The following is a 19,474-nucleotide window of genomic DNA, read 5'->3' on the forward strand; positions in this document are numbered from 1 at the left end:
GGGCGAGGGCCCGAAGACTCAAACCTCTGCGACCCTAGGGAGTGGTACCCACCGGGCTGCGAGAGCTGAGGAAGAGAAGTACGATACCTGCAGAAACAGAAAAGTACCACAGATGAGAGCGACGAGCGTCGCCGAGAAAAAATGAAAAAAATACGCAAAAAAATCAAGTGGCTGAAGAGGGCCCAGTCGGCCCACATCAGCCTCCTACGACACTAAGCAAAAAACTGATTGAGCCCGCCTCCGGCTCAGGGGTTATACTGCTGGGGAGGAGCTAACTTTTTCTGTTTACTTAGTGTCAGCCTCCTAGTGACAGCAGCATAACCCATGGTCCTGTGTCCCCCAATGAAACGATAGAGAAATATAGATTTAAGGGAAATTAAAGAAGATCCATCCATTGCATTGTACCTTTTTTTCCCCCTAGGAATAGCGCCACTATTTCCTATGATTTGACTAAATGAAGCTTATTCAAATTAAAAGGAAAACTTCAATTTAAGAGTCAATCCATGGATAAAAATGAAGCAGTTGGGCGTTCCCTCTTCTGGACTAGCACTAAGTATATATCCCCACAGCCAGGGGAAAGGGTAGCGAGTGTGGTGCTGAAAGGAGAGAGCAGAGACTTGATAAAATTAAATTCCCAAATTATTTTTGTGCATCGAACTAGAGCACCATCTGAATAACTAGGACACCACATTTGGCGCTGTATTGTCTACATGCAGCACCACAACATGGGAATGTGGACTGAATATGCTTCTATAGCATGAACACCCAGATCAGCTTTGTGTTTGTGCTTAAATACATGTACTCAGCTAATGGTCACCAAAGGTCCCGTCACACACAATGAGATTGTTGCTGCGTCACCGTTCCTGTGACGCAGTAACGATCTTGCCAGCGATCTCATTATGTGTGACACCTACCAGCGATCAGGCCCCTGCTGTGAGATCGCTAGTCGTTGCCGAAGGGTCCGGACCATTTTCTTCAAAAGTGATGTCCTACTAGGCAGGACGCATCGCTGTGTTTGACACCTAACAATGACCTCCTATACAGGTTGCTCATCGTTACTGCATTGTTGGTAAGGTCTGACATCTCACCAGTGACTTACCAGCGATCCTTATCAGGTCTCATCGTTTTCAGGATCGTTGGTAAATCGATAAATGTGACGGGGGCTTAAGGGTAGAAGAACCTGAATGATCACAGTATATACAAATACTCAGAAGGTTTGCAAAAGCCTCTTCTATTAGCCAGAACCAAGATGCAGATCCATCCTACCTTTAGACTCTTTGTTACAATTATCCATTGTGAATAACGTATGTTGACATTGCCATGTAATGTTAAATATTTCACAGCCACAGTGTTAGTGCAGGGAAAACAGTGTACATACAAGTGCATCTCAATCAATTAGAATATCATGAAAGAAGGGAATTTATTTCAGTATTCAATATAAAAAGAGAAATGCATATATTAGAGTCATTACTAACAAAGTTATCTATTTCAAGTGTTTATTTCTGTTGGTGATTATGGCTTACAGACAATGAAAAACACAAAGGTCCTCTAAGAAAATTTGAATAAATACCACAAAACACCTGCAAAGGCTTCCTAAGTGTTTAAAATGATGTCTTAGTCTGGTTCGGTAGCCTACACAATCATGGGGAAGACTAATGACTTTTCAGATGTCCAGAAGGCAATCATTGACACACTCCACAAGGAGATTAAGGGTACTTTCACACATTCGGATTTTTGCTCTGCGGCACAATACGGCGTTCTGCAGAAAAACCGCAACCGGCTTTTGTAACGCCGATTGCGGTTTTTTTTGCATTGACTTACATTAGTGCCGCATTGTGCCGCAGGGGCTTGCGTTCGGTCCGGGTTTTGCCGCATGCGGCAGATGTAGCCGATGCGGCGGCCGGATCGAACGTTCCCTGCAACGTTTTTTGCTCCGGCAAAAAACACCGCATCGCGCCGCATCCGGCCGCTGCGGCGCATTTTTCAATGCATCCCTATGGAGGCCGGATGCGGCGCGATGCGGAAAAAACCGCATCCGGTCGCCGCATGCGGTATTTTCCACTGCGCATGCTCAGTAGCATGCCGCAACCGGAAAAAACCGGACCGGCCGCATGTAAAAACTTATGCAAAGGATGCGGTGTTTTCACCGCATCCGTTGCATAGTTTTCACAGCCGGATTGAGCCGCAGGGCTCAAACCGGATGTGTGAAAGTAGCCTTAAGCTACAAAAAGGTCATTGCTAAAGAAGCTGGCTGTTCAGAGTGCTGTATCCACGCACATTAATGGAAAGTTGAGTGGAAGGAAAAAGTGTGGTAGAAAAAGGTGCACAAGCAACCAGCATAACCACAGACTTTATAGGACTGTTAAGAAAAGGCCATTCAAAAATTTGGGGGAAATTCACAAGGAGTGGACTGCTGCTGGAGTCAGTGCTTCAAGAGCCACCACACACAGACTTATCCAGGACATGGGCTACAAGTGTCACATTCCTTGTATCAAGCCACTCATGACCAATAGACAACGCCAGAAGCATCTTGCCTGGGCTAAGGAGAAAGAAGGGAATTTTGTTTACTTACCGTAAATTCCTTTTCTTCTAGCTCCTATTGGGAGACCCAGACAATTGGGTGTATAGCTTCTGCCTCTGGAGGCCACACAAAGTATTACACTTTAAAAAGTGTAACCCCTCCCCTCTGCCTATACACCCTCCCGTGGACCACGGGCTCCTCAGTTTTGGTGCAAAAGCAGGAAGGAGAAAACTTATAAAATTGGTCTAGGGTAAATTCAATCCGAAGGATGTTCGGAGAACTGAAGACCAAGAACCACAAAAACAATTCAACAACATGTGTACACAAAAGAACAACCAGCCCGAAGGGCACAGGGGTGGGTGCTGGGTCTCCCAATAGGAGCTAGAAGAAAAGGAATTTACGGTAAGTAAACAAAATTCCCTTCTTTGTCGCTCCATTGGGAGACCCAGACAATTGGGACGTCCAAGAGCAGTCCCTGGGTGGGTAAAAGAATACCTCGATAAAAAGAGCCGAAAACGGCCCCCTCTTACAGGTGGGCAACCGCCGCCTGAAGAACTCGCCTACCTAGACTGGCGTCTGCCGAAGCATAGGTATACACTTGATAGTGCTTCGTGAAAGTGTGCAGACTAGACCACGTAGCTGCCTGACACACCTGCTGAGCCGTCGCCCGGTGCCGCAATGCCCAGGATGCACCTACGGCTCTGGTAGAATGGGCTTTCAGCCCTGAAGGGAGCGGGAGCCCAGAAGAACGGTAGGCCTCAAGAATCGGTTCCTTGATCCACCGAGCCAAGGTTGACCTGGAGGCCTGAGAGCCCTTACGCTGGCCAGCGACAAAGACAAAGAGCGCATCTGAACGGCGCAGGGGCGCCGTGCGAGACACGTAGAACCGGAGTGCTCTCACTAGATCCAAAGTGTGCAAATCCTTTTCACACTGGTGAATTGGATTAGGGCAAAAGGAAGGCAAGGAGATATCCTGATTTAGATGAAAAGAGGATACCTTAGGGAGAAATTCCGGGACAGGACGCAGAACCACCTTATCCTGGTGGAAAACCAGGAAGGGGGCTTTGCATGACAGCGCTGCCAGCTCAGACACTCTCCGAAGTGATGTGACTGCCACCAGGAAGGCCACCTTCTGCGAAAGACATGAGAGAGAGACATCCCGCAGCGGCTCAAAAGGCGGCTTTTGAAGAGCCGTCAGGACCTTGTTAAGATCCCCAGGTTCCAACGGATGTTTGTAAGGTGGGACCATGTGACAGACCCCCTGCAGGAACGTGCGGACCTGCGGAAGCCTGGCTAGACGCTTTTGAAAAAATACGGAGAGCGCCGATACTTGGCCCTTGAGAGAGCCGAGGGACAAACCCTTGTCCATTCCAGATTGTAGGAATGAAAGGAATGTGGGTAAGGCAAACGGCCATGGAGGAAAACCGTTATCAGCGCACCAGGATAGGAAGATTTGCCAAGACCTGTAATAGATCTTGGCGGACGTTGGCTTCCTGGCTTGTCTCATGGTGGCAATGACATCCTGAGATAACCCTGAAGACGCTAGGAACCAGGACTCAATGGCCACACAGTCAGGTTGAGGGCCACAGAATTCAGATGGAAAAACGGGCCTTGTGACAGCAAGTCTGGGCGGTCTGGAAGTGCCCACGGTTGACCCACCGTGAGATGCCACAGATCCGGATACCACGACCGCCTCGGCCAGTCTGGAGCGACGAGAATGGCGCGACGGCAGTCGGACCTGATCTTGCGTAGTACCCTGGGCAGCATCGCCAGAGGGGGAAACACACAAGGCAGTCGAAACTGCGACCAATCCTGGACTAAAGCGTCCGCTGCCAGAGCTCTGTGATCCTGAGACCGTGCCATGAAGGCCGGGACCTTGTTGTTGTGTCGTGACGCCATGAGATCGACGTCCGGCGTTCCCCAGCGGCGACAGATCTCTCGAAACACGTCTGGGTGCAGAGACCATTCCCCCGCGTCCATGCCCTGACGACTGAGAAAATCTGCTTCCCAGTTTTCTACGCCCGGGATGTGAACTGCGGAGATGGTGGAGCCTGTGGCTTCCACCCACTGCAGAATCCGCCTGACTTCCTGGAAGGCTTGACGACTGCGAGTGCCGCCTTGGTGGTTGATGTAGGCGACGGCAGTGGCGTTGTCCGACTGGATTCGGATCTGCCTGCCCTCCAGCCACCGATGGAAAGCCAATAGGGCTAGATATACTGCCCTTATCTCCAGGATATTGATCTGAAGGGACGATTCTATCGGAGTCCAGGTTCCTTGAGCCCTGTGGTGGAGAAAAACCGCTCCCCAACCTGACAGGCTCGCGTCTGTGGTGACCACGGCCCAGGTTGGAGGAAGGAAGGATTTTCCCCGAGACAGATGTGGGTAGGAGCCACCACTGAAGTGATGTTTTGGTTGCAAGGGAAAGAGATGTTCTTGTCGAGGGAAGCCGCACTCTTGTCCCATTTGCGAAGAATGTCCCATTGGAGTGGCCGTAGATGGAATTGCGCGAACGGCACTGCCTCCATAGCTGCAACCATCTTCCCCAGGAAGTGCATGAGGCGCCGTAAGGGGTGTGACTGACTCCGAAGAAGTGATTGCACCCCCGCCTGCAGAGAAAGCTGTTTGTCGCGCGGCAGCTTGACTAACGCTTGCTGGGTATGAAACTCCATCCCGAGGTAAGTCAGTGATTGGGTCGGCGTCAACTTGGATTTCGGGAAATTGATGATCCACCCGAACTGCTGGAGAGTCGCCAGAGTGACGGTAAGACTTTGTTGACACACCACCCGAGAAGGTTCCCTGACTAGGAGATCGTCCAAGCAGGGGATCACCGAGTGGCCCTGAGAGTGCAGGACCGCCACGACAGATGCCATGACCTTGGTGAAAACCCGTGGGGCTGTCGCCAGGCCGATGGGCAATGCGACGAACTGGAGGTGTTTGTCCCCTATGGCGAACCGCAGGAAACGATGTTCGGGTGCGATCGGCACATGGAGATAAGCATCCTTGATGTCGATCGATGCTAGGAAGTCTCCTTGTGACATTGAAGCGATGACTGAGCGGAGATTCCATCCGAAACCGTCTGGTTCTCACATGTCTGTTGAGCAGCTTGAGGTCCAGAACGGGACGGAATGACCCGTCCTTTTTTGGCACCACGAACAAGTTGGAGTAAAATCCGCGACCCCATTCCTGAAATGGGACGGGAATCACCACTCCTTCCATCTTCAGAGCGTCCACTGCCTGAAGAAGTGCGTCGGCCTGTGCAGGGGGTGGGGAGGTTCTGAAGAAACGAGCCGCAGGACGAGAGCTGAACTCTATCCTGTAACCATGAGACAGAATGTCTCTCACCCAACGGTCTTGAACGTGTGGCCACCAGGCGTCGCCAAAGCGGGAGAGCCTGCCACCGACCGAGGATGTGGGTAGATGAGGCCGAGAGTCATGAGGAGGCCGTCTGAGGCAGTGCCTCCTGCGGCCTTTTGGGGGCGTGACTTTGACCGCCACGCATAGGAGTTCCTCTGGCCTTTCTCCGGCCGGTTGGACGAAGAGGATTGGGGCTTGGCGGAGGGACGAAAGGACCGAAACCTCGATTGAATCTTTCTCTGCTGAGGTCTCTTAGGTTTGGACTGTGGTAAGGAGGAGTCCTTTCCCGAGGATTCCTTAATAATCTCATCCAGCCGTTCGCCAAATAAACGTTCGCCAGAAAAAGGCAAACCGGTTAAGAACCTTTTGGAAGCAGAGTCTGCTTTCCATTCGCGCAGCCACATGGCCCTGCGGACAGCCACGGAGTTAGCGGAACTGAGGAGCCCGTGGTCCACGGGAGGGTGTATAGGCAGAGGGGAGGGGTTACACTTTTTAAAGTGTAATACTTTGTGTGGCCTCCAGAGGCAGAAGCTATACACCCAATTGTCTGGGTCTCCCAATGGAGCGAAAAAGAAAAGAACTCTACTATTCCTCAGTGGTCCAAGGTGTTTTCAGATTAAAAGTAAATTTTGCATTTCATTTGGAAATCGCGGTCCCAGAGTCTGGAGGAAGAGTGGAGGCCACAATCCAAGCTGCTTGAAGTCTAGTGTGAAGTCTCCACAATCAGTGATGGTTTGGGGAGCCATGTCATCTGCTAGTGTAATAGTGTACGTCCATGGTGTTTTATCAAGACTAAAGTCAGCGCAGCTGTCTACCAGGAAATTTTAGAGCACTTCATGCTTCCCTCTGCCGACAAGCTTTTTGGAGATGGAAATTTCATTTTCCAGCAGGACTTGGCACCTGTCCACACTGCCAAAAGTACCAGTTCCTGGTTTAATAACCACAGTATCACTGTGCTTGATTGGCCAGCAAACTCGCCTGACCTAAACCCCATAGAGAATCTATGGGGTATTGTCAAGAGGAAGATGAGAGACACCAGACAACAATGCAGATGAGCTGAAGACTACTATCAAAGCAACCTGGGCTTCCATAACACCTCAGCAGAGCCACAGACTGATCACCTCCATGCCACGCCGCATTGATGCAGTAATTCATGGAAAAGGAGCCCAGACCAAATATTGAGGCATTTACTGTACAGACTTTTCAGTACATTTCTGAGTTAAAAATCATTTTTTCAGTTGGTCTTTTATAATATTCTAATCTTCTGAGATAATGACTTGTGGGTTTTTATTGGCTGTAAGCCATAATCATCAACATTAACAGAAGTAAATGTGTGTGTAATGACTATAATATATGCGTTTCACTTATTGTATTGAATTACTGAAATAAATTTACTTTTTGATGATATTCTCATTTATTGACATGCACTTTTATATGATAGGTGAGCCTAACAAAAAAGCAAAATTAAGAACTGTAATCGCTCTTTTGTGAATATGTAAACATCCTGGAGAACTTGGAAAGTTTTGGAGAATGCCAAAAGCTACCTGCTGTTTGAAATATCTTCTGTCTTCCTCATCCACAAGGACCAAGTTCAGGAAATACCTCACAGAAAACTTTTTGTTTACATCTCTCATCGTGGGAGTGGGATCGTAGCCGGCAAGGAACAGCCGGATGGGAATAGACTCTCCTGCAAAGTTACAAAGAGACTTCGTGGATAAATCCAGATCATTCAGATATCACACTTGCCCAACTCAGAAGTGGAATTCAACAAATAAATGGGAAGGCTTTACAACGAACCTAAACGCACCACTTCAACGCCAGAGTAGAGCTTTATCCAAGTCTGTACTCTGCCCCCTGTGTTAAAGATCTCCCTCTGGCATCTTCACCTTTTATTCCCATCGCTCCAGTTCCACGGCTCCATCTTGTGATCGCAACGTTTGACTGGCCAGCAGTTATGTCACCAGCTCTCAATGCAAGTCTATGAGAGCAAGAAAGAGGCTCTCAGTCAGCCTTGTATTGAGTTGTGACCTCCAGCGCGAAGCCAGCAGGTGATAAATCCCCACAGACAGACAGGAGCAGTGCTGATGACAGAGGACTCCAGAGGGCGAGTATAAAGCAGGCAAGACTGGTGCAGGGGATTTAGATTTAAAGGGAACCTGTCATCAGAAATTTCACCCAAAAGCTAAAAGATTCCCCCTCTGCAGCTCCTGGGCTGCATTCTAGGAAGGTCCCTGTTATTATTGTGCCCCATGTGAGACCAAAATAAAGCCTTTATAAAGTGCTACCATTTTGTATGCAGCTTCTGTAAATGGGACACGGGGGCGGGCTTTCTGGCGTCCGTTATTCTGCCCCCTGGTCCTGTATGCCGCCCCCATCGCTCCTTTCCATATCTGATGCACCGCCCACTGCTCCAGCCATCCACGCGCATGCCCAGTGCCAGTCTCACGGGACTGAGCAGTGTGACTGCTGGTGACGTGTGCGCAGACAAGTGATTATGGGCGGGACTGTGACTGTTATCAGCAAGTACCCGCCCATAATCTCGTGAGCGCGCAAACCTCTCCAGCGGTCACACTGAGCTCAGTGTAGATGCTAGACTGTATGGGCTGCTTCCAGGGATGACGTCCCTTTGTCACGTGATAGTATTTTGAGCACGCCCCTATCACGTGACAAAGGGACGTCATCCCTTGAAGCAGCCCATACAGTCTAGCATCTACACTGAGCTCAGTGTGACCGCTGGAGAGGTTTGCGCGCTCACGAGATTATGGGCGGGTACTTGCTGATAACAGTCACAGTCCCGCCCATAATCACTTGTCTGCGCACACGTCACCAGCGGTCACACTGCTCAGTCCCGTAAGACTGGCACTGGGCATGCGCGTGGATGGCTGGAGCAGAGGGCGGTGCATCAGATATGGAAAGGAGCGATGGGGGCGGCATACAGGACCAGGAGGCAGAATAACGGACGGCAGAGAGCCCGCCCCCGTGTCCCATTTACAGAAGCTGCATACAAAAAGGTAGCACTTTATAAAGGCTTTATTTTGGTCTCACATGGGGCACAATAATAACAGGGACCTTCCTAGAATGCAGCCCAGGAGCTGCAGAGGGGGAATCTTTTAGCTTTTGGGCGAAATTTCTGATGACAGGTTCCCTTTAACACCTTAACGATCTAGAATGTATATAAACGTCCTAGGTCGTCTCCCTCCATTTAATGCAGGCTCCCACGGTGTGCCCGAGGTCATCCCAGCACATCTGCTGATCAGATCAGCAGACATGTGGCTAAAAGTTGTTAATCCCTTAGATGGCGCTGTCAAACTGACAGTGTGATTTAGGCCCTGTGTGCACTAGAAAAAGGAATTTTCTTAAGAAAATAATGGACCCTCTGAAAGATTACCACACCCGCGGTAAAAAAAAACGCAGCAAACCACACCCGAAAACCGCATGCGGTTTTACCACAGGTTGTTCCCTGTGGTTTTTGACCATTATCTATGGCAAAAACCTCAGGTACCTGAAGAAAAGAAGTGACATGCACATTATTTTTGCTGCACAAAACATGCAGTAAAACCGGTTAGTGAAAAAAAAACCGCATTGTGCGCACAGCATTTTATTTTTTTTACCATAGGTTTTGCAGGGGAAGGACTGCAGCAAGGTTATGAACATTTTCTACAGCAAAACCATGGTAAAAACCGCAGCATGCGTACAGGGCCTTAATGTGTTAAAAAAAAAAAAAAAAAAATTAAGTTCAAATCACCATTCCTTTTACCCCATTGAGAACAAAAAACCAAAACACATTTGGTATCACCGATTTCAGAAATGCCTGCTCTATCAAAATACAAAATAAATTAACCTGATCGGTAAAAGGCATGGTGTGAGGAAAAAAAAAAAAAAAAAAAAAGCCAGTATGATATGGGGCAGATTGAATGGTGCCATTCAAAAGTACAACACGTCCCACAAAATTAAAAACAAAAAAAAAAAAAAAAACACGCCCTCATATGGCTTTAATTGAAGGGAGAAAATAAAAAATAAAAATATGGCTCTCGGAAGAAGGGGGATGAAAGAATCACTCCAGCAGTAAATAGTGAAATTTTTTTTTTTTTTTTTTTTTTTTTTTTTTTTACTACACACTATTTATACACAGTGCCTTGCGAAAGTATTCGGCCCCCTTGAATTTTTCAAACTTTTCCCACATTTCAAGCTTCAAATATAAAAGATAAAAAAAAATTAATTTTACGGTGAAGAATCAACAACAAGTGGGACACAATTGTGAAGTTGAATGAAATTTATTGCTTATTTTTACCTTTTGTAAAAAAATAAACTGAAAATTGGGGCGTGCAATATTATTCGTCCCCTTTAAAGTTAATACTTTGTAGCGCCACCTTTTGCTGCGATTACAGCTGCAAGTCGCTTGGGGTATGTGTCTATCAGTTTTGCACATCAAGAGACTGAAATTCTTGCCCATACTTCCTTTGCAAATAGCTGGAGCTGAGTGAGGTTGGGTGGAGAGTTTGTGAAAAGCAGTTTTCAGCTCTTTCCACAGATTCTCAATTGGATTCAGGTCTGGACTTTGACTTGGCCATTCTAACACCTGGATACGTTTATTTCTGAACCATTCAATTGTAGATTTTGCTTTGTTTGGGATCAATTTCTTGTTGGAAGACAAATCTCCATCCCAGTCTCTGGTCTTTTGCAGACTCCAGCAGGTTTTCTTCAAGAATAGTCCTGTATTTGGCTCCATCCATCTTCCCATCAAATGTAACCATCTTCCCTGTCCCTGCTGAAGCAAAGAAGGTCCAAACCATGATGCTGCCACCACCATGTTTGACAGTGGGGATGGTGTGTTCAGGGTAATGAGCTGTGTTGGTTTTACGCCAGACATATCGTTTGGCATTATGCCCAAATAGTTCGATTTTCGTTTCATCTGACCAGAGCACCTTCTTCCACATGTTTGGTGCGTCTCCCAGGTGGCTTGTGGCAAACTTTAAACGACATTTTTTTATGGACATCTTTAAGAAATGGCTTTCTGCTTGCCACTCTTCCATAAAGGCCAGATTTGTGCAGTGTACGACTGATTGTTGTCCTATGGACTGACTCTCCCACCTCAGCTGTAGATCGCTGTAGTTCATCCAGAGTGATCATGGGCCTCTTGGCTGCATCTCTGATCAGTCGTCTTGTTTGACATGAAAGTTTGGATGGACGGCTGGGTCTTGGTAGATGTGCAGTGGTATGATACTCCTTCCATTTCAATATGATCTCTTGCACAGTACTTCTTGGGATGTTTAAAGTTTTGGAAATCTAATGTAACCAAATCCAGCTTTAAACTTCTCCACAACAGTATCACAGACCTGCCTGTTGTGTTCCTTGGTGTTCCTTGGTCTTCATGATGCTCTTTGTGCTTTAAACAGAACACAGACTATCACAGAGCAGGTGCATTTATACGGAGACTTCATTACACACAGGTGGCTTATATTTATCATCGGTCATTTAGGACAACATTGGATCATTCAGAGATCCCCAATGAACTTCTGGAGCGAGTTTGCTGCACTGAAAGTAAAGGGGACGAATAATATTGCACACCCCAAATTTCAGTTGTTTTTTTACAAAAGTTTAAAATAAGCAATACATTTCGTTCACCTTCACAATTGTGTCAAACTTGTTGATTCTTCACCATAACATTTTTATCTTTATGCTTGAAACCTGAAATGTGGGAGAAGGTTGAAAAATTCAAGGGGGCCAAATACTTTTGCAAGGCACTGCATGTACACACAGGAACGGTTGCTTTAAATGTTGTAGTCCTTTAAGTCAAATACAAAAATTTTAGACCTTCCTCTCATATTGGCACAGACATAGCGAGATCATCGCTGGGCTACAGCATTTAAAAAGGTGTTCTGCAAGTAGTGGACAAACCCTTTAAATTGTACCTCCGTATTTAGCAAAAGAGTAGGCAGTCTCAGACTTGTGATTTTGCTAAAGAGCACTCAATAGCAAAAGATGATAGAAAGATCCTTGACGCTTTCACATTCTTTGACATATATTTAAGTCAAAGGTTATGTCCCTGCCTTTGATGCAAGCTCACAATCCGAGCCCGCATCTTTCCCTGAAAATGACAGCTGGACTGATTAGCCGCTATGTGCCTCCAACAGCCACAGGATGAACGGAGATCCGCCCATGACTTAACTAGTTAAAATCCCACTGTCTGTATCTCCGACAGTAGGATTTAATACGCGAGTTATTCCCCGCTCCCATTGGCACGGCAGTGATGTGATCGCGGGGAGCCAATGGGTTGTCAAGACAGCCTGGGTCAGCTGATGACCCATGTGTCTATCAGGACGATTGTCCTGTGATCACCAGCTGTAAGCTGGCATTCATAGGAGGCCATAATTTCTGCTATACAGAGGGGTGCTCATGGACTGCTCTGTATAGCACAAGCGATCAGATGATTGCAGATTGAAGTCCCCTAAGGGAAATGGTAAATAAAATGTGCAAAAAAAAAAAAAAAAAAGAAGTTTTAAAAAATATGCAAAAAAAACCCCAAAATCAGTTCAGAAATGTCTGATCAAAATATACAATAAATTAATTTGATTAGTACACTGTAATGAGAAGAAAATGTATTAAAAAAAATGCCAGAATTAAGTTTTTTTTATGCCACTGCAACATTGCAAGAAAATATGATAAGAGGCAATAAAAACATTGCATCTACCGAAAAATGGTATCAGTAAAAACGTCAGCTTAGCGCCAAATCCAGAAAAATAAAGCTGTCACGGTTCTCACAATGATTTAATTCAAAAGTACAACTTATCCAGCTAAAAGAAGGGAATTTTGTTACTTACCGTAAATTCCTTTTCTTCTAGCTCCAATTGGGAGACCCAGACGATTGACGATTGGGTGTATAGCTACTGCCTCCGGAGGCCACACAAAGCATTACACTAAAAAGTGTAAGGCCCCTCCCCTTCTGGCTATACACCCCCCGTGGGATCACGGGCTTGCTCAGTTTTAGTGCTAAAGCAAGAAGGAGGAAAGCCAATAACTGGTTTAAACAAATTCAATCCGAAGTAACATCGGAGAACTGAAAACCGTTCAACATGAACAACATGTGTACCCGAACAACCAAAAATCCCGAAGGAAACAGGGCGGGTGCTGGGTCTCCCAATTGGAGCTAGAAGAAAAGGAATTTACGGTAAGTAACAAAATTCCCTTCTTCTTCGGCGCTCCATTGGGAGACCCAGACGATTGGGACGTCCAAAAGCAGTCCCTGGGTGGGTAAATTAATACCTCATGTTAGAGCTGTAAAACAGCCCTTCCCTACAAGGAGGCAACCGCCGCCTGCAGGACTCTTCTACCTAAGCTGGCATCCGCCTAAGCGTAGGTATGCACCTGACAATGCTTGGTGAAAGTGTGCAGACTCGACCAGGTAGCTGCCTGGCACACCTGCTGAGCCGTAGCCTGGTGCCGTAATGCCTAGGGCGCACCCACGGCTCTGGTAGAATGGGCTTTCAGCCCTGATGGAACCGGAAGCCCAGCAGAACAGTAGGCTTCAAGAATTGGTTCCTTGATCCATCGAGCCAGGGTGGATTTGGAAGCCTGCGACTCTTTACGCTGATTAGCGACAAGCACAGAGAGTGCCTCCGAGCGGCGCAGAGGCGCCGTGCGGGAAATGTAGATTCTGAGTGCTCTCACCAGATCCAACAAATGCAAATCCATTTCATATCGATGAAATGGATGAGGCAAAAGGAAGGTAAGGAGATATCCTGATTGAGATGAAAGGGGGATACCACCTTAGGGAGAACTCCGGAATCGGGCGCAGCACTGCCTTGCCTTGGTGAAACACCAGGAAGGAAGCTTTTGGATGACAGCGCTGCTAGCTCGGACACTCTCCTAAGAGACGTGACCGCTACCAGAAAGGCCTCTTTCTGGGAAAGTCGAGAGAGTGAAACATCTCTCAGAGGCTCGAAGGGCGGCTTCTGGAGAGCAATTAGTACCCTGTTCAGATCCCATGGGTCCAACGGCCGTTTGTACAGAGGGACAATGTGACAAACCTCCTGCAGGAACGTGTGTACCTAAGGAAGTGGTGCTAGGCGCTTCTGAAGAATACAGATAGCGCTGAGACTTGTCCTTTAAGGGAGCCGAGTGACAACCTTTTTCCAAACCAGATTGCAGGAAGGAAGGAAAAGTAGGGAATGCAAATGGGCAGGGAGACACTCCCTGAGCAGAGCATTAAGAGAAGAATATCCTCCACATCCTGTGGTAGATCTTGGCAGACGTCGGTTTTCTAGTCTGTCTCATGGTGGCAATGACGTCCTGAGATAATCCTGAAGACGCTAGGATTCAGGACTGAAAGGCAATACCGTCAGGTTCAGGGCCGTAGAATTCAGATGGAAAAAACGGCCCTTGGGACAGTAAGTCTGGCCGGGCTGGTAGTGCCCACGGTTGGCAGACCGTGAGATGCCACAGATCCGGGGACTACGACCTCCTCGGCCAGTCTGTGGCGATGAGGATGGCGCGGCGGCAAACGGACCTGATGTTGCGTAGCCCTCTGGGCAGCAGTGTCAGAGGGGGAAACACATAGGTAGCTGGAACTGCGACCAAACCTGAACTAAGGCGTCTGCCGCCAGAGCTCTTTGATCGTGATACCGCGCCATGAAAATCGGAACCTTGTTGTTGTGCCGAGACGCTATTAGGTCGACGTTCAGCATCCCCCAGCGTTGACAGATTTCCTGAAAACCGTCCGGGTGAAGATACCCTTCCCCTGCGTCCATACCCTGGCAACTGAGGAAGTCTGCTTCCCAGTTTTCTGCGCCCGGGATGTGAACTGCGGATATGGTGGATGCTCTGTCTTCCACCCCCATCAGACTCCGCCGGACTTCCTGGGAGGCTTGCCGACTGCGTGTTCCGCCTTGGTGGTAGATGTATGCCACCGCTGTGGAGTTGTCCGACTGAATTCGGATGTGTGTGCTTTCCAGCCACGGCTGGAAGGCTTGCAGGGCAAGATACACTGCCCAGATTTCCAGCACATTGATTTGAAGGATGGACTCCTCTGAAGAGAGTCCTTGACCGTCTGAGAAGGGGGACGTTCCTTCTAGGGACGTCGACTTCCCATCCCATTGGCAAAGAATGCCACATTGGAGTGGACGCAGATGAAACTGCGCGAAAGTGACTGCCTCTGCATGAGGCGTGTTAAGGGGTGTGACTGGCCGTGAAGGAGAGACTGCACCCCCGTCTGTAGTGAACGCTGTTTGTCCAGCGGAAGCTTCACTATCGCTGAGGGAGCGTGACACTCCATGCCCAGATATGTCAGCGATTGGGTCGGTGTCAGATTTAACCTTGAGAAGTTGATGATCCACCCGAAACTCTGGAGAGTCTCCAGCGCTACGCTCAGGCTGTGTTGGCATGCCTCTTGAGAGGGTGCCTTGACAAGTCGACCGTCCAAGGAAGGATCACCGAGTGACCCTGAGAGTGCAGGACTGCTCCCACTGCTGCCCTGAACTTGGTGAAAACCCGTAGGGCTGTCGCCAGACCGAAGGGCAGGGTTACGAACTGAAGATGCTCGTCTTCAATAACGAAACGTAGCAAACGTTGGTGCTCTGGAGCAATCGGCACGTGGAGATAAGCATCCTGATGTCTATTGATGCTAGGAAATCTCCTTGAGACATTGAGGCAATGACGGAGCGGAGGGATGCCATCCGGAACCGCCTGGCCTTCACGTGCTTGTTGAGCAGTTTTAGGTCCCCCACAATCAGATTGGAGGAAAAACCGTGTCTTGTTCCTGAAGAGGAACAGGAATTACCACTCCTTCTGCCTGCAGAAGAGCATCGGCTCGGTGGGTAGGTGGGGAAGTTCTGAAGAATCGAGCCGGAGGCCGAGAACAGAACTCTATCCTGTACACGTGAGACACAATGTCTCGCACCCACCGGTCTGTGACCTGTGGCAGCTAAATGTCGCCAAGGCGAGAGAGTCTGCCACCAACCGCGGATGCGGAGAGAGAGAGCTTAAAGTCATGAGGAGACCGCCTTGGAAGCGGTTCCTCTGGCTGCCTTCCTTGGGCGTGATTGAGCCCGCCTGGAATCTGAGCCCCTCTGAGCCTTTTGAGCCCTTTTGGACTAGGACAATTTGGACCTGCCCGAGCCTGGGAAGGACCGAAACCTCGACTGTCTCTCTCGGACAGCATTAATAGGGTAAGTCGCAATGCAGACATTGCGAGGATAAGGACGCTACCTGCGGCACAGATGTACCTGTGCTCAAGACCAGCTGCGCAAGACCAGCTGACATAGCTTAGAGTGCCCATACGGCTGCGAATGCCGGAGCAACCGACACACCGATAGCTTCATAGACAGATTTCAACCAGAGGTCCATCTGTCTGTCAATGGCATCTTTAAGTGAAGTCCCATCTCCACTGCAACTATGGATCTAGCCGCAAGCCTGGGGATTGGGGGATCCACCTTTGGACCCTGGGTCCAGCACCTGACCACGTCAGGGGGAAAGGGATAACATGTATCCTTTGATTTTGTTCCAAATGAGGGTGGCCAGGGAGCAATGATCAAGATTGCCCATGGCCTGTCTGGACTGCAAGTCACTATCCCATGACAATCTATCAGCCGAAACTGCAACACCGTCCCTGTCCATGGACAGGGTTCACAGGTGGTTCCTTTGGCCACCTCTAGTAGAGACCCCGGCTGACCAAGTGCTACAGGGAGCATTGCACACAACGGGGGTCAGTGGAACCTGCCGGTGGAACAGTATCACATGCAGTAAAAGCAGCATAGAAAGCCTGTGTTGCTTTTTTTTTTGCTGCTGTAGTGTAGCCATCTAGGAGCATATAGCCGAGAATAGCGACCGTACAGTGCAATGTATAGCATACAAGCATAAAGTACAAATAAGCACTTCAGCACATGCAATATGAGCAGCTTAGAAAGCCTGTGCCTTGGCACCCTTGCTTTTTTGCTGCTGTAGACTAGCCATCTAGGAGAATATCGCCAAGAATAGCGACCGTACAGTGCAATGTATAGCGTACAAGCATAAGTACAAATGAACACTTCAGCACATGCAATACAAGCAGCCTAGAAGAAGGGAATTTTGTTACTTACCGTAAATTCCTTTTCTTCTAGCTCTTATTGGGAGACCCAGACGATTGGGTGTATAGCACTGCCTCCGGAGGCCACACAAAGCAATTACACTAAAAAGTGTAAGGCCCCTCCCCTTCTGGCTATACACCCCCAGTGGGATCACTGGCTCACCAGTTTTAGTGCAAAAGCAAGAAGGAGGAAAGCCAATAACTGGTTTAAACAAATTCTCTCCGAGTAACATCGGAGAACTGAAAACCGTTCAACATGAACAACATGTGTACCCGCAAACAAACCAAAAATCCCGAAGGACAACAGGGCGGGTGCTGGGTCTCCCAATAAGAGCTAGAAGAAAAGGAATTTACGGTAAGTAACAAAATTCCCTTCTTCAGCGCTCTATTGGGAGACCCAGACGATAAGGACGTCCAAAAGCTGTCCCTGGGTGGGTAAAGAAATACCTCATGTTAGAGCTGCAAGACAGCCCTCCCCTACGGGGAGGCAACTGCCGCCTGCAGGACTCTTCTACCTAGGCTGGCGTCCGCCGAAGCATAGGTATGCACCTGATAATGTTTGGTGAAAGTGTGCAGACTCGACCAGGTAGCTGCCTGGCACACCTGTTGAGCCGTAGCCTGGTGTCGTAATGCCCAGGATGCACCCACGGCTCTGGTAGAATGGGCCTTCAGCCCTGATGGAACCGGAAGCCCAGCAGAACGGTAGGCTTCAAGAATTGGTTCTTTGATCCATCGAGCCAGGGTGGCCTTAGAAGCCTGCGACCCTTTGCGCTGACCAGCGACAAGGACAAAGAGTGCATCCGAACGGCGCAAGGGCGCCGTGCGGGAAATGTAGATTCTGAGTGCTCTCACCAGATCTAACAAATGTAAATCTTTCTCATACCGATGAACTGCATGAGGACAAAACGAAGGCAAAGAGATATCCTGATTAAGATGAAAAGAGGATACCACCTTCGGGAGAAACTCCTGAATGGGGCGCAGCACAACCTTGTCCTGGTGGAAGACCAGGAAGGGAGCCTTGGATGATAGTGCTGCCAGCTCAGACACTCTCCGAAGAGATGTGATCGCTACCAGAAAAGCCACTTTCTGTGATAGTCTAGAAAGTGAAACCTCTCTCAGAGGCTCGAAGGGCGGCTTCTGGAGGGCAACTAGTACCCTGTTCAGATCCCATGGATCTAACGGCCGCTTGTACGGGGGTACGATATGGCAAACCCCCTGTAGGAACGTGCGCACCTTAGGAAGGCGTGCCAAACGCCTCTGAAAAAAGACGGATAGCGCCGAGACCTGACCTTTAAGGGAGCTGAGCGACAAACCTTTTTCTAACCCAGATTGCAGGAAAGAAAGAAAGGTAGGCAATGCAAATGGCCAGGGAGACACTCCCTGAGCAGAGGACCAGGATAAGAATATCCTCCACGTTCTGTGGTAGATCTTAGCGGACGTGGGCTTCCTAGCCTGTCTCATGGTGGCAACGACCCCTTGGGACAATCCTGAAGACACTAGGATCCAGGACTCAATGGCCACACAGTCAGGTTCAGGGCCGCAGAATTCCGATGGAAAAACGGCCCTTGGGACAGTAAGTCTGGTCGGTCTGGGAGTGCCCACGGTTGGCCGACCGTGAGCTGCCACAGATCCGGATACCACGCCCTCCTCGGCCAGTCTGGGGCGACAAGTATGACGCGGCTGCAATCGGATCTGATCTTGCGTAGCACTCTGGGCAAGAGTGCCAGAGGTGGAAACACATAAGGGAGCCGGAACTGCGACCAATCTTGCACTAGGGCGTCTGCCGCCAGCGCTCTTTGATCGCGAGACCGTGCCATGAAGGTTGGGACCTTGTTGTTGTGCCGTGACGCCATTAGGTCGACGTCCGGCACCCCCCAGCGGCGACAGATTTTCTGAAACACGTCTGGGTGAAGGGACCATTCCCCTGCGTCCATGCCCTGGCGACTGAGGAAGTCTGCTTCCCAGTTTTCTACGCCGGGGATGTGAACTGCGGATATGGTGGAGGCTGTGGCTTCCACCCACATCAGAATCCGCCGGACTTCCTGGAAGGCTTGCCGACTGCGTGTCCCCCCTTGGTGGTTGATGTATGCCACCGCTGTGGAGTTGTCCGACTGAATTCGGATCTGCCTTCCTTCCAGCCACTGCTGGAAGGCTAGTAGGGCAAGATACACTGCTCTGATTTCCAGAACATTGATCTGAAGGGTGGACTCCTGCCGAGTCCACGTACCCTGAGCCCTGTGGTGGAGAAAAACTGCTCCCCACCCTGACAGACTCGCGTCTGTCGTGACCACCGCCCAAGACGGTGGTAGGAAGGATCTTCCCTGTGATAATGAGGTGGGAAGAAGCCACCACTGCAGAGAGTCTTTGGCCGTCTGGGAAAGGGAGACTTTCCTGTCCAGGGATGTTGACTTCCCGTCCCATTGGCGGAGAATGTCCCATTGAAGTGGACGCAGATGAAACTGCGCAAACGGAACCGCCTCTATTGCCGCCACCATCTTCCCGAGGAAGTGCATGAGCCGTCTTAAGGAGTGCGACTGACT

The 19,474-nt window shown here is 49.0% G+C and overlaps 1 protein-coding gene across 1 annotated transcript in view; it reads right to left on the reverse strand.

The window, feature by feature from the left end:
- The window catches only part of VPS26A (VPS26 retromer complex component A), a 100,986-nt gene that overhangs the window by 9,049 nt on the left and 72,463 nt on the right, over positions 1-19,474 (reverse strand). The window contains exon 8 of the mRNA XM_075348794.1: positions 7,420-7,562. Within this exon, the coding sequence (XP_075204909.1) occupies positions 7,420-7,562 (143 nt within the window). The remainder of the gene's footprint in view (positions 1-7,419; positions 7,563-19,474) is intronic.

This window comes from Anomaloglossus baeobatrachus, chromosome 5 (genome assembly GCF_048569485.1).
Source record: "Anomaloglossus baeobatrachus isolate aAnoBae1 chromosome 5, aAnoBae1.hap1, whole genome shotgun sequence".
NCBI classification, from domain to species: Eukaryota; Metazoa; Chordata; class Amphibia; order Anura; family Aromobatidae; genus Anomaloglossus; species Anomaloglossus baeobatrachus.